Raw genomic sequence first — 15,520 nt, forward strand, 5'->3', positions numbered from 1 at the left:
CACCTCTCCGTTCAGTTTACCTGGCCAGATTGGAAGATTCCCAAGCCTCGTAGCCTGGCAAAGGCCCTCGCGGTGGGCATGAAAGAGGGGGTGGGTGGGGAGGAGGATTTAGGGATGAGAGTAGATGAGGTGTGGAGTGGAGAGCAAAAGGAGCAGGAGGAAGTGCGACAAGCATCAAGAGACACAGCACAAGTGAGACATGAGAAAGGGGGACTATTTCAAGGTTTTACTGCTGGAAAACTGGTTAAAGCTTTTTCCCGGAATAGGCTTAATGAGGAGGAGCAGGTAATGACAAGAGGGGGGGATTCGGAGAGGAAGGAACAGATGGAGCATGATGACAACGGAAGCGTTGGTCAGCACGGTGGGGTGGAGAGCAGTGAGGGGGAGCAGAGCAAGGAAAAGGAGGCCAGACATACAAGAAAGGAAAAAAGGAACTTCTTGAAGGTTTTTCAGATGGACAGATTAAAGAAAAGCATCTTAAAAGGAGACAAAAGGGACAGCGACAGAGAAATAGGCAGCAGTGTGGAAAGTTTAAATGAAATTGGAAAAGAGGGGAAGGGAGGTGGCAAGGCATCAGTGCTAGGAAGTCGAGTCAAAGGTTCTTCAGAAACGGACGTGGAGGATGAGCGGAAACCAGAAGTGAAAGAGGAAGACAGAAATGAAGAGTTTAAAAAAAGATCCTCAGAGGAAGCACGGGGAACGGCAGATGAAAAGAAAGATGGGGCCCAAGCTGGGAGAACGGGGAAAACTGAATCTGTGGCTGACAAACATCCCGTTATGAGACTAGAATCTCATCAGCTGACAACTGATGTCTCCAGAGGGAGAAGCAAGGAGAAGGAGGAGAGTAGTGGAAGTGGGGAAAGTGATGGAGGAAGAAACCCTGAGGAGGAAGGCCAAGAAGAATCAAGAATTGTGACGCGGAGTAACTGGAGAAAACTTAAAACTCGCAAAGGCAGGAAAATAACCAGAGGCAGGAAGATGAGGGAAGGCATGGAGAAAAATAAGACAAGAGGGGAGGCGACATAGATCATGATGCAGGGGGAGGACACGAGTAAGGAGGGCTGTGTCCTGGGATCACCAAGGATTAGGAAACCTGAGTAAAACTGGAATCGGCTCACAGCAAACACAGTTTAATTTGATTCATTTGCTGGATTAAAACTAGCTCCTGTTTGTCCAGAATATTGATGGATTTCTGGTTGCAGTCAACCAAAGGGCCTCACGGTTATTTATCCTTTGACTATCGAGCAGTTATTTTACAGTGATTTCAGTTTTTCTACCCTTGAGGTGCATGTTTTTTACAGTGTTCAGTCTTGATATTTAAAATGTTACTACCCCAAACGCACATTTCTGGCAGTTAACGCTTGTGTAGCTGTGCATTAATGTTTACCAAAACCAGAAAGTCTTACAGAAACCAAGTTGGACAATCCTTATTGCCAAGAGTATGATGATGATGATATCGATACCACTCTTATATTTGCCTGTTAAAGGTAAAACAATGGCCTATAAACGTCTCTAAACTTTGCAGATGCACGAGTTGGGCCTCATGTGTTTACATCCAGTGTTAAATATGTAGTTTTAACGTTACCTTGCAGACATAAGAGTGGTGTTCTCTAACTGCACAGGACATGCTGAACTGTCCCTTTAGGTGTTGTAATATGTCTTGTGTGTTAAATTATTATTGGATGTTGTAGCTTCATATTTCAGCCATCTTTTTCCCTTTGGTCTGGTGTGTTTCTGTTGTTACGGTGCTGGTGGAGGGTCGATGTTTTTTTGCGGTGGATCTCTTTTGGCTGAGGTTGTGGAGGTGTTGGTGCTCTACGTTCCCATCTTTCTCTCTGAGCTCTGAGCTGCTTCCGTGTTGTTGGTGTGTGTCACTGTGAAAGAGACGCTGCTCCTTGTAGTTGCTGCTTTTATTCTGCTTAAGATCTTTTCTGGGAACGGGTGGCAACTGTACGGTAGCGGTGCGTCGCTCTGAAACGTTTACATTTCTGCATGCTTCGTTTCGGTGGGTGTTTGTGTTTGTCGGAGTCGTTTTCTCGCACGTGTTCCACCTGAGCTGGTGATTTCATTCCCTTTGTTCGTGTGTGTGTCGGCTGAAGAAGAGTCAAGTAAATCTGGACTCTGCTGCTGTTGTTGCTACGCTGCCTGTCTGTGTTTTTAAACCCTTTTATTTTAGTATTTAGGCTTTTGTCGAAGGAACTACTTTAACGTGCGGAGGTGACGACATGAATCCGATTGAATGTGTAATTTGCTTTTTAGTAGCTTCTGCTTCTGATTGCTATTATTTAAGCTGGTTTTTATTTTATGTCCTCATAAAATAAACATTGTTTTTGAATTTGAGTTGCCTGTTTTTTCATGAGTCCATCATCAACAGAAAAAAAGAGATTCCCCGTTAGAGCATCTTATGGGAATGAGGCTGAGTAATGAAACGGGACATGTCTGGACAAGTTTCCTTGAGCTGTGCTTATCCCGGGATATGACTTGCCTGACATACCTGCTCCCTGTGGCTTTCTCCCTTTTTCTTCTGCAGCTTTTATACCTTCCCCGCTCCACCCATTGTCCCTCAGCTCTAATTGTGATTGGCTGCTGTTTGTGCAGTCCAAACATGAAACTAGTTAAACTGGTTTACACTGCGCAGGTGTTGACACACAAGCTCAGCCAAACTGGCTTCCTTTTTAAAAAATGTTTTCTCTCCGCTTTTTTCCAGACTGCCACGCGTGTTACCACCGCACCTGCTTCCGCACAGGTAAAGATTGTCCTCGCTGCCAGCGGCTGGCAGACCGGAGAGAGAGGATGGCACGCAAAAACATGGAGGAGCAAGAAGATGAGGGAGGCGGGCCTTAAAGCTGGCAACAGGGGAACCTCAGAGAAAGAGGAGGAGGAGAAGCACAACACGACGATGATTGTAGTGGCCGACCATCTCTCGTTCAGTTCCAGCCTTTGTAACCCGGGGAGATGGCCTTCGCAAACAGCTGATTGCCTCACATGCAGGTTTTACTACATCAGGGCAGCTGCATCACTCAGAAAGAGGACCAAGGCTGGTGTTGATTTTTCCTATGAATCTCTTTTAGACATGCACTTTACTCTAAGAATGCGTCCTGCTAGAATGGTAGTGATTTTTAGAAATCAGCTCCCTGATTTGGCAATTGGATTAGATTTGTCTGTCCTTTGCTGATGACTTTATTTAAATTTCCTTGTAAATATGAACTGAATATTCTTGCCAGCATCTCCGTATGGTAGTGCTTCTGTTGCTCCAAAGGGAGTTTTACAATAGGGCACCTTTCTTGCTTCAGCTGTGCTGAATCATTCCTGAATTAATAAAATTGCTCCGTGTGTGTGGATGAGAAAACGTGCTGCCTTACAGATGTTTGATGCTCTCATGTTGTAGTTTCATGTGTGAAAACAGCCAAAGATTCTCGACCTGTCAGAAAGTCCCCATTTTTCTCTTTTAAATCTTTAAATTGGGATTGCAAACTGTTAGATTTGAAGAGCTGATCAGTTTCCCAGTTAAGACGGTGTATTTAAATAACCCAGGAGTGCTCTCTTCCTCGCTCCTTACTGTCCCGTTTTTAGCTATTTTACACACATTTGTGTGGCTCTTGGACAAAGCTGCATTCAAAAACACTGGACGTTAGAGGAGGTGTTTCAAATCAGCATTGAGTATTTTTAAAAAAAATAAAAAATGTGCTGCTGCTGCTTTGTGTGCATTTGGTTACTGGAGGAGAGGTGTGTTGTGGGTGCTTGTGTTGATTTGCGCACACGTCTACCTGCTGTGCGTGTAGCCCAACTGGCACACGGCTGCTCGTTGTAGGTTTTGGAATATTGGAGAAGGTTTGGTTAATTGCACTGATCCCATGTTTTTGTTGGAGGGGCCGAGGGTGGGACATCACTCTTTGAGTTTTTAGATGCGTGTCAGGAACATGAACCCTGATCTTGAACGGTCTTAAAAGTTCCTGCCGCTTGAGTTTCTCAACATTGTGAAGATATAGAAGGTAGAAGAGACCATTAGACCATTATCACTTCTTGGGCTAAATTTTATGTTTTTTCTTCCAGCAGTTTGAAAGTGTAAACACGACAGTTCACTGTTTGAACACAGAGTTGTGTGCGAAAGCAGTTTTTTTCCAATGGGACTGCTAGCTTGGAGTCTCCTTTAACTGTTTAAACTGACCGTAACGGGCTGTAGGTTCTGACCACGTATGAGAGTGCTGTTATCACCCGTAGCAGATGAGTAATTTCAGTAGTTGAACCAAAAAATATCTTTACAACTCTGATCGTTTTATTTTGATGACTTTTTTGCAACCCCAGTATTGCACAGAGGAATAGAAATGTCTGATTATTGGCTCTGTTGTGAGCTGAATTGATCACATTTGAAGTCCTGAAGTCCTTTGATAGACTAGATAAAACTCCAGTGTATGTATCCCATCTGTAGATTTGAGTTGTTGAGGTTTTGGGCACATAAGGATAAAATATCTTTATTTAAAACTGCCAGAGAGACTGATTTTTGAATTTTGAGATGCTTTTTAGAAGAAACGCTGAACAAAGTGACTGCTCAGCTCTACTGACAAACCTCCATTTAGATGATTATTAGTATTGGTTTTGTTGCCTTTAACATGGACGAGCGAAGGAGCCTTACAGTGCACTACAGATCCAAATGTATGCTATTAAAAAGTTAATTATTATGATTAATATTGTGTGTTCATTTGCTTTGGTTCTGTAATCATGTTAATAATAAATGACTGGCTAGACTGTTAATAAGTGTCATTCTTCACTTGAAGAACTTTTCTTGGTTAATAAAACGGAAGTCTTGGAAGTTTCTGCTGTGTATGTTCATAATTAGTATTTAATACATCAGTTTTTTGTTTGCTTGTTTTGTTTTTGTGTGATTGCAAAACTACAGGCTGGCGCCCCCTGGTGGGCCATGAAGGTACTTCAGATCGACTATAGGAGATCATTAACAATAACCCATTTTGAACATTTCCTTCATACATGTAATTTGTATGCAGTTTAAATAAAAGAGAATGTATAATTTTTAATGTTGCACGTCTGAACCTTTAATACGCCATAATCCTATTTATACGGTGAATCAAACGATTATCATTTTGGTTTCCATAAGAGTCTATAGGAAAACATCATTGGAAATCTGATAAGATTTTTCTGTTTAAAAACTCTGATTATGATCATTTTGGAGTGTTTCCATGGAAAAGAAACTGAACTAATAAAATAAAGCCAAGTTATTTTAAAAATGAATAAATAATCAGTAAAAATTAATCGCTTTTGTTTTGTTTTTTTGGGGGGGGCTACTTTCATTTTTGATATACTATTGTCTATTGATCTAATTTAAAAATAAAAAATAAAAATAAAATAAAATAATTTCCAAAAGTGAAGCTGTTAATGAAGAATCAAGTCATCAGAACATCAAAATGAATGAAAACCCAGCTGAAAGTCTTCATGTTCTGCTGGTGTGGTGATTGGAAATGATTGCCGTTGGTGATATCCGGTCACACTGATGAATGTATTTGGAGCAAATTTGGGGTTCAATACTGAAGTGGTTTGCAAATCAAACCTGATTGGTGGAAACCCTGCTCTAAATCTTGAACTAGAGCTGCCCAAGCTTACATTACCCAGTGGTCTCCCATACAGGTACTAATCAGGCCCGGCCCAACCGAACATCTGGAGTGCTCGAGGTGGCGGTATAACCTCAAACTGAAGCAGCTTTAATTGTCGTAAAATTTAATTTTTGGTTACTCTGTTTAGATGCCAAGCTGTTTAAGTAGCAGAGCTGAGACCATCGCTTACATTTCATTGTCACAGAAGCTGATGTCTCACGTATTTATTTTCTTTGTCACAAATTGCTGTTTATGATTATGCAGGTAAACCACAACCCGTGAAATTTAAAAACAATACAATAATAGTCGTAATAGTTTTTAATTGCTAATGAATCTTAAAGACAAGTACAACTTCTATTAATGGCATTAGAGTCTAAATGTGTTCATGGATGTAAGCCCAGGCCTGTAAGTTTATGAATGTGTCCCTCTTTCATTATTTTTCTCTGGCTACTGATATGTTAAAAACAAAAAAAAGCTCCAGTAAATAGTGTTAGGATACAGTAAACCACAGTCATGTTTGTGACTGTAAAATGCAGAGTTTGCCAAAGCCAGCTACCTTACAGACAAATGCTCATTAACTGATGCTATTTTGATTACAGGAATGAAATGCAGACAACAGAAGCAGGGCATTATTGCCATGGCACTAATCCATGTGATGCAGTTATTGATCTAATCGTGTAGCAAATGAATGATTCCATATCCAGATGCTTATTATTGTGAAAAAGCTCACAAAAATGAAGATGATGTACAAGCCAAACAGCAGACGATCGATCACTGTCCCGATCATTTCCCACTCCTGCGTGGCTTTGGTCCCTTGACAGTATTTGTCCATCTGAACTCGGATGGCTGTGAGCTCTCTGCCTAACATCCTCAGTTGTTTCAGAACTGGGTCCGGAGAGTCCAGAGAAGCTGAAAGTGTAACATCTGAGATGCTCTGATGGTCTGAGAGGTCTGTGGCGCTGGTGTTCGCTGATGGTGCTGTGAAACACAAACAAAACACCCTGAGACCACAAATAGTGGTTGGTTTTTCTTAAGTCGCAGGTGGTGATTAAAATTGACGTGACTATATTACTACCCGCTTAAATAAGGATAAGCATAACGTACTTTTCAGCTGAGAGATACGTGGCATGACTGTGGAGAGTTGTGACCTAAAGTTTACATGTCCAGATTCATCAGGATCAAATTGGTTTACGAGTTTTAAAAAAATTGGTACCTCAAACTGACTGCGAGAAAATGATTCATGCGTTCACATCGAACGGGTCAGACTGTTGTAACACTCTGTTTGCAGGATTATCACCATCATCAGAGTTCTTACATATAGGCAAATATAACCATTGCCCAAGCGTTTGTCACTTCACTGGCTCACAGCACACACACACAGATTTGCCTTAAAAATCCTTCTATTAGTTCTTAAAGCTCTCAGTGGTTTGGCTCACTGGTACAAGTTAATATAATTCAGTGAAGGAGAAACTTTGAACTCGTTTATTCTTCTTGCATCCCTCCATCCATGGTTTTCAACTTATCCGGGGCCGGGTCACGGTGGCAGCAGCCTAAGCAGAGAAGCCCAGACCTCCTCCTGCCCGGCCCCTCCTCCAGCTTGTCCAGAGAAACAGCAAGGCGTTCCCAGGCCAGCTGACAGATATAATCTCTCCAGCGTGTCCTGGATCTGCCCCAGGGCCTCCTCCCAGTGGGACAGTGGGACACCTCGCCCAGAAGGCATCCTTGTCAGATGCCCAAACCACCTCAACTGGCTCCTTTCAAAGTAGAAGAGAAGTGGTTCTACAGGGTGGGCCATTTATATGGATACATTGTAATAAAATGGGAATGGTTGGTGATATTAAAGTCCTGTTTGTGGCACATTAGTATATGTGAGGGGGCAAACTCCTCCAGATGGGTGGTGACAATGGTGGCCATTTAGAAGTCGGCCATCTTGGATACAGCTTTTGTTTTTTCAATAGGAAGAGGGCCATGTGACACATCAAACTTATTGGTAATGTCACAAGAAAAACAATGGTGTGCTTGGTTTCAACGTAACTTTATTCTTTCATGAGTTACGAGATGTGTAGCACCTGAAATTACGGATACTGGACACCTGTGCTGGTATTTCTTCTGCGGTGTTGCTATCAGTGTGTGAAGAGTGGGAGAAGAGGGTTGCATTGACAATCCAACACAATGGGCAGCACATTGAACACATTTTATAAGTGGTCAGAAACTTGTAAATAACTCATGAAAGAATAAAGTTACGTTGAAACCAAGCACACCATTGTTTTTCTTGTGACGTTACCAATAAGTTTGATGTGTCACATGGCCCTCTTCCTATTGGAAAAACAAAAGTTGTATCCAAGATGGCCGACTTCTAAATGGCCACCATGGTCATCACCCATCTTGAGGAGTTTGCCCCCTCACATATACTAATGTGCCACAAACAGGACTTTAATATCACCAACCATTCCCATTTTATTACGGTGTATCCATATAAATACACTGAGCCGAACTCCTCACCCTATCTCGAAGGGAGACACCAGCCACCCTTTGGAGAAAGCTAATTTCTGCCACTTGTATCTTGTTCTTTCGGTGGGAACGTACACCGATGGATAAACTGAAAGCTTCGCTTTTACGCTCAGCTCTTTCTTCAACATGATGTACAGCCTCTGCATCACTACAGTCGCAGCGCCAATCTGTCTGTAGATCTCCAACTTCCCTCTCCTCTCACTCATGAACAAGACCACGAGATACAGTCGTGGCCAAAAGTTTTGAAAATTACACAAATAATGTTTTTTACAAAGTTTGCTGCTTCAGTTTTTATGATAGCAATTTGCGAATACTTCAGAAGGTTATGAAGAGTGATCAGATGAATTGCAAAGTCCTTTTTGCCATGAAAATAAACGTCATTCCAAAAACCTGCATTTCCACTGCATTTCATAAAAGGATCTGCTGACATCATTTCCATAATCTTCTTGTTGACTCAGATGAGAATGTTGATGAGCACAAGGCTGGAGATCATTATTATTACTCATTTATTGAGTTAAAATAGTGGACTGGATTTGTTAAAACGAGGGTCATTTTTGAAATCATTGGTTACCTGCAAAGAAACACATGCAGCCATCATTGCGTTGCATAAAAGAAATTGATTCCATCCTGTTTTTTAAAACTCCAATTGCTTATTTGTACTATGCTTTTATTTTAGAGTGTACTTAAACTCCTTCATTTGGTGCAGGAACTCGTCCCTGACCCTCAGTGGGCACTCCTTTTTTCTGGCTGAGGACCATGGCCTCAGATTTGGAAGTGCTGATTCTGAATCCTGCCTCTTCACACTCAACTGCAAACCACTCCAGTGCCAGCTGGAGGCCGTCACCTTATGAAGCCAACAGAACCACATCATCTGCAAAAGGCAGAGATGAAATTCTGAGGCCACCCAAGTGGAAGCCTTCTGCCACTTGGCTATGCCTAAATATTATGTCCATAAAAATTATGAACAGATTCAGTGACAAAGGGCAGCACTGTCGGCGTCCAACGCACCAGAAACATGTTCGACTTATTGCTTGCTATGCGGACCAAGCTCCTGCAACATTTGTATAAGGATTGAATGGCCTGTATCAACGGGGCTAGACACCCCATACTTCCAAGGCACATCTCACAAGGGACATGAGTGAATGCCTTCTCCAAGCCCACAAAACACACGTAGACTGGTTGTGCAAACTCCCATACACCTCGAGTATCCTCGAGAGGGTAAACAGCTGGTCCAATGTTCCGTAACCAAAACATGAACCAAATTGTTCCTCCTGCATTCGAGGTTCGACTAACGAACGGACTCTCTTTTCCGGCACCCTGGCATAGACTTTCCCAGGGAGGCTCAGGAATGTGATCTCCCTATAGCTGGAACACACAATCCTCAGCCATAATGCCAGCATTGCCAGCAATCTTCTATTAATAACGCGACTATAAAAATAATAACGTACCTTTGTGAGATGGATTGAGGGAGACTGTGACTCGGTTGCTCTTTTCCTTTGGAGGGATACAAACAAGAACAGCTAGATAACGTAACACGAGGACACTGAGCCAGTGAGGCACTGCACTGTACTCGCTGGGCTTGTACTGAATGTTTGTGATGAACAGCGTCTCCAACAGGCTGGCAACCATCAGCGCCAGACTGATGGAGAAGAAAACATCTGCAGGAAACAGCACCAAAGACAGGAAGAACAGTTTTCATTCAATCATTTTCACATGTGAGCTCATGTTCTCTTTCTCAGTCTTAGTTACCATCGTGTTTAAGAAATGTCTGGATTACAGCCATAGATGCCTTATCTCGCTGTGTGTCTTTGACATGACAACTAGAGCTAAAAAAACACACACCCCAAGAATAAATGTGTCTTTAGTAGGTGGAGCCTTTTGGCAAGTTGACACTGATCGGGATCATCCAGTTTTGCAAAATGTACTTCGATGAAGAGTTTAGAAAACTCGTTTTTTTAGGAACTGGCAGTTTTGGTGAAAATTTGATTTCGAGACATCTGTTCCACAGATGTTTGAATTCAACCCTTCATAATCCAAAGGACTGTTGTCTTTCAGAAACACTGTCTCTAACCTCCTTAAGTGTATTTCTTCAAAAGAAGAACTATGCAGCCGATACTACATTTATGTACACTCACTGATGAGCGGTGTTTTCTCCCCGGTAACAGGCAGCAGGTCATTCATTATGAGCAGGAAGACGGTGTAGCCCAGGATGAGTGTCATCTTGAAGGAGGATCTGTCCACGCTCTGTGGGGGCAGCACAAAACTGAAGAGGTCCACTGTGATTAGGAAACAGCTGGGGACCAGGAGGTTGACCACATAGGCGATTGGTCTCCGTCTTAGCACGATCTTGGGAAGAGACAAAAGTATTAAACCTGTAAGATCTTTGTTAGATTGTATGCATCAATCAATCTTTTTCCTCTACAGCGATGTGACTGACAGAAAATGATTACATCAAGTTGTTGCTACTAAAGTTACTTTCATTCTCACGACAAACATGTTCAATATGATAGCGACTGGTTTATAAAGACTTCCCATAATTAGGAACTATTAAACAATAAAGTGTGATCAGCTATAACAGTACAAAATAAATTATCAGAAGGATGAAAAAGTCAGTAGAAACACGCTTACATAGTATGTGATCTCAGAGTAGCTTTCACTGTCTAAATGCAGGGTGGAATCGGCAATATTTATATCTGCCAGCTCCCACTCCCCATTGGTTACAATCACATCTAGGGACTCTTTCAGGACCTTTTCAGCTGTGGCGCCTTGAATCATCTGAATATCTGTAGCTAGAGTGACATTCAAGAGTTTTGCTTATTTGCTTATTAGCATATAGTTTTGTGTTAAAATCAGAATATGGATGGTCTATAGTAGGGGTGCAACGATACTCGTATCGATATTGAACCGTTCGATACAGTGCTTTCGGTTCAGTACGCATATGTATCGAACAATACAAAATTTTTAATTTATTTTATCAACTTTCCTTCTGACGATGCTGTCTGTGTTGAGCGCTCAGTGGATCTGCGCTCGACAGTGCAGCCTAGGCGGAGTAGTCGAACGCAGATTCACTGAGCGCAAGGCAAGCTAACGAGACAGAAGTTAAGCTCTCGTCGCAACATGGCAAATTGAACCTCCCCCACCCTCGTTCAGATGTGGCGTTTGGAACTATTTTGGTTTTCATGTGAAGTATGACCCTGAAGGTAAGCGCGTCATGGACAAAAGTAAAACAGTGTGTCGGATGTGCCACGCAATGCTCAATTACATTGGTGGGAGCTAGTGTGTTAGCGCAGTTAGCTAGTTAACGTGTTGGCCGTCCAGCCCCACGCATGGAGCGATGTGCGGTAGCTCGTTAACGGAGATGTGCCGTGTTGTGGCGTTAACGTCATTTCAACAAGATTTACGCTGACAGCACTAGTGGGAACACAACGAATATGACTGCACATTTACTCCGACATCATCCTAGTGCAAAGACAAGTGGAAGCAGACAAAAACAACAAGCAGGCATGCTACAAACTTTACCCGAGTCATTTAGACAGCCGTTAGCACATGATTCTCCTTATGGGGACCTGATATGTTTAATATGCTGCTGAGAATATAGCCCAGAAGAAGCATATAGTATAGCTTTTATTTTGGAAAGAGACATTTCTCTGTAATAAACTCTCTTTTCCAAAGATTAATTATTTCTTGATCAGATATATATATTTTTTATTACTTTGTTGTTGTTTTTTTGTATCGAAAGAATATCGAACCGTGACACCAAAGTAACGAACCGAACCGTGAATTTTGTGTATCGTTGCACCCCTAGTCTATAGGGATGTTTTTAGAGTTTAAAAAATAATTTTTAAGACTCTTTGAGATTATTATTTTTTTAATTTTCAGGCAGTCTTACCAAAGTGTATATATGATCCGAAGGTCAACGAGCAGTTTTGGATATCAAAGGGAAAGGTGTAGATTCCCAATTGGCAAGAAGTGACCACTGTGATGGGCTTATCATCATATACATGACCTGTATTATATAAGTAGACATAGGGAGTTTTGGTAGAGCTGGTTTCGTCCAGGCTGGAATAGAACAGAATACAATAACAAAACATTGAAAAAATATATATGAAAAACAATATATTCAAATCAGGTAACATGATGAGTGTAAGAGAACAATAATTCATTATTATCATAATGTCCTAAAAACTCCCTGAAAAGCCTTCAGCTAATCCAAAATGCTGCAGCAAGAGTCCTGACAGGGACTAGAAAGAGAGAGCATATTTCTCCTGTTGGATTCAGGAGACAGACACTATCTCTACTTTTAAGATTAGGCTTCAAACTTTCCTTTTTGCTAAAGCATATAGTTAGTGCTGGACCAGGTGACCCTGAATCCTCCCTTAGTTATGCTGCAATAGACGCAGGCTGCTGGTGGATTCCCATGATGCATTGAGTTTTTCCTTTTCAGTCACCTTTCTCACTCACTATGTATTAACTGACCTCTCTGCATTGAATCATATCTGTTATTAATCTCTGTCTCTCTTCCACAGCATGTCTTTATCCTGTCTTCCTTCTCTCACCCCAACAGGTCACAGCAGATGGCCCCGCCCCTCCCTGAGCCTGGTTCTGCCGGAGGTTTCTTCCTGTTAAAAGGGAGTTTTTCCTTCCCACTGTCGCCAAAGTGTTTGCTCATAGGGGGTCATATGATTGTTGGGTTTTTCTCTGTATGTATTATTGCAGGGTCTACCTTGCAATATAAAGCGTGATTTGGCGCTGTATAAATAAAATTGAACAACACTGAAAATAAATGTCTCAGCCTGTCCAGTAGGTGGTGCAGAGGGTGGTCGGGGTTCCTGATTAGTTTATTTATCTCCTGCTCCCCCAGCAGACCACAGCAAAGTACACTGCACTCATCAGAAGTAAGTGATAGAAAATATGCATCATTATACCACATGTGGAAGGACGTAAGCTTCCTTAGCAAAGAAAACCTGCTCTTCCACTTTCTGTTTACAGTGCAAGTGTTAGTCTTCCAGCTCAGTTGTGGACGGCGATGTCTCTCACGACTGCTTTGTCATTTCTGACATTTTTAGTGTTTTAATTAAAAGTTCGTTTCTTCAACTTGATTTACAAAATTCATTAAACTTACAGCTGTTGTAAGTGAATGTCTGGGACCCAAAGGTTGTCCCGAGGAACCGAAACTCTGTTAGCTGCACATTCCTTCTCATCCCAGTTCAGTCCTTCGATATCCCACTCCTACATTAAACAGAACAACAGCAAAAATGTTCCACAGCACTACAGCTAGCATGCTAACTGCTGAAACAGTTAGCATGCTAGCATCTGGCATTAAGTCATGTTAGACTATAAGAAAAAGTTCCCAAGTGATAATAAACATATGAAATTACTGTTACAGACTTAAGGAAATCTAAAATAACAAGTTATGTATTAATTCAGTGGCTAAACATTTTGATTCATTCTTATAATCGCTCTGGATTGGTTCATTGTGCTGAAAATACAAATAGCTGCAACATTTACAAAATGTCAGTATAATCATATAAGAAATGTGACATTATTGTTTTAGTTCTGAGAGCTGTTCAAAACATACCAGGACCTGCCATAAGACTGAAGACAGTGTTTGGGTTTTTTCATTCTAAAGATGAGTAACATTAGAAAGTATATTAGAGTCATGAGTATTATTAGTTCCACATAGATGACATGATGTTAATATTTTGTGTATAAGCTGTGTAGACTCACCACTCCTAAAATTCCTGCCACTGTTATGCTGATGGTTATGTTTATTGGCTTTGCAAAGGTTTCGACGGGACGCAGCAGTTTGTTAGAGAACAAATGTTTTGCGAGTTCATCGAACAGGGCGGCAGGAGTTGGGCTGGTGCAGTTCAAAGCCGCCACAAAGCCTGAGATCAAGAAGAGAACAAGCAAAGAAAACGTACAACTATGTTAAATGCTTGAACATGAAAACACGCAGGCTCAGTTCTTCCATTTGTATTTTTTATTTTTTTGGTGTAGCAGATGCTTATTTTATTACAGCAGGTAAACACGTGGTTATTGTACTGAAAACACTAAAAAATAAAAGCAGATCCAGTGCTGCCTTTTATTGAGATAGATGTAACTGAATGACCTCATTTGTTTAAAAATTAATGACAAAACTAATAGCGATGGGAAAGTTTTTAAACCTTTAACCATTTAGCTTCTCTGTTATGTATTAATCTGCATGTATATCATGTATAAATGAAGGTAATACTTTATTTAACTTTAGTCTCCAAGTTAGGTTTGTTTTTCTTACAGGAAGTTTTAATGCTAAATTTTAATAAATCCTTCATACATTAGTAAATATGTGTAAGGTGTTACGACTGTGGAGGAAGTGAATCAACACATTGCTGTTGCTTTCTCTGTTGTGAAATGTGTTGATAAAATGTTTGCCTTACCTTGTAGCAGCATGAAACACATGACGATCAGCTCAGCAGCTTTCACACCGGCCATTTTCTGTCTCAGCTTTATTTAGCCCTTATAAACATGACAAGTGGCTGATACTCTAAACTACAACAGCTCGGGTGCCGTCACATACAGATAAAGCTGCGAGGATGCGCAGGTGAAACCAGTAACCACCTTCAGAAACTAATATTGACTTTGCAGTGTGACACATGTACCTGATGCACGCGTCCATCCACACATTGTTGTAGTGTTTGGATTGAAAGCAGGTTTTTATCACTCATCATCTTCACTTGGATTTGTTCTGTATGAGTCAATCACATGATGACTGTTGTGACAGCTTTTTTTTGCAACAGACTCTGCTGCTTTCAGTTTCCAGTGATGTGACATAGTTATGCAATTATAATTTGTGGTGTGATATTAGGAGATCAGTGAAGATTTTAACTGGCAAATAGTTTTTACAGACCAATTAAGATAAGATAAGATAACCTTTATTAGTCCCAGAGCTGGTTTGATAGAGATTAATGGATAGCAAGCAGCCTCTCCATTGCCAGAGAGCTCTAGTTTTGTCTCGTCTGACTAAAGGACGCACTTCTAGTGTGCATAATCTTTCTTCAGGTTGTCCTTAGTATAGGGGAGACCGGGGATAGTTGTAATGTGGGTCAGTTGTAACACTTCCAATTTCTGCAATCAGGGCTAAGTTTCAAATGATGTGACTCATCCTGTGCATGCCCAATTCAGTTCTGCTATCACATGTGAAAAATCAGCACATTTTGTCAAACAGACAATTTAACACGAAAAAAAGTAATTTGTATGCCAAAAAGTACGTTTTTCTACTTTATTTCAATTTCTAATAGCATTATCTGCTTTGCAGTTAAACTCATCAAACTTAAATTATGTTATTTGTATGTCTATGGGGATATATTCTGTGTAGGTCTTTAGTGCTAATGTTTTAGCCGTTGGCTGTAATGTTAGCTAGT

At 41.1% G+C, this 15,520-nt stretch overlaps 2 protein-coding genes across 7 annotated transcripts in view; one reads left to right on the forward strand and one right to left on the reverse strand.

Annotated features, from left to right (window-relative positions):
• rubcn (rubicon autophagy regulator) overlaps positions 1 to 4,813 on the forward strand; it is a 28,263-nt gene extending 23,450 nt beyond the window's left edge. For all 5 annotated transcript variants that reach the window (XM_085134073.1, XM_085134074.1, XM_085134077.1 and 2 more), the window contains one exon: positions 2,708 to 4,813. In XM_085134073.1, the coding sequence (XP_084990199.1) occupies positions 2,708 to 2,844 (137 nt within the window). In that variant the 3' untranslated portion in view covers positions 2,845 to 4,813. The remainder of the gene's footprint in view (positions 1 to 2,707) is intronic.
• On the reverse strand, positions 4,499 to 14,785 carry LOC146502452 (5-hydroxytryptamine receptor 3A-like). Of its 2 annotated transcripts, XM_085134085.1 has the most exons (9): positions 14,537 to 14,785; positions 13,845 to 14,005; positions 13,696 to 13,740; positions 13,240 to 13,346; positions 12,007 to 12,176; positions 10,746 to 10,906; positions 10,253 to 10,463; positions 9,566 to 9,775; positions 4,499 to 6,584 (listed from the first exon to the last, which is right to left on the reverse strand). In XM_085134085.1, exons 1-9 carry the CDS (start codon positions 14,589 to 14,591, stop codon positions 6,268 to 6,270), a joined length of 1,437 nt encoding a protein of 478 aa, XP_084990211.1. In that variant the 5' UTR covers positions 14,592 to 14,785; the 3' UTR covers positions 4,499 to 6,267. The 2 variants fall into 2 exon arrangements, with proteins under 2 accessions (XP_084990211.1, XP_084990212.1); XM_085134086.1 differs by lacking the exon at positions 13,696 to 13,740.
• Positions 14,786 to 15,520: the final 735 nt, after the last annotated feature.

Source organism: Neolamprologus multifasciatus, chromosome 15, assembly GCF_963576455.1.
Source record: "Neolamprologus multifasciatus chromosome 15, fNeoMul1.2, whole genome shotgun sequence".
In the NCBI taxonomy this organism is placed as follows: Eukaryota; Metazoa; Chordata; class Actinopteri; order Cichliformes; family Cichlidae; genus Neolamprologus; species Neolamprologus multifasciatus.

Coding starts and splice junctions, on each gene's coding strand:
- LOC146502452 (XM_085134085.1), bottom strand. CDS start 14,591: ATGGCCGGTGTGAAAGCTGCTGAGCTGATCGTCATGTGTTTCATGCTG. Junction 13,741..13,844: donor TGGCAGGAATTTTAGGAGTG/GTGAGTCTACAC, acceptor ACTCATCTTTAG/AATGAAAAAACCCAAACACT. Junction 6,585..9,565: donor CCTCAATCCATCTCACAAAG/GTACGTTATTAT, acceptor TGTGTTTCACAG/CACCATCAGCGAACACCAGC.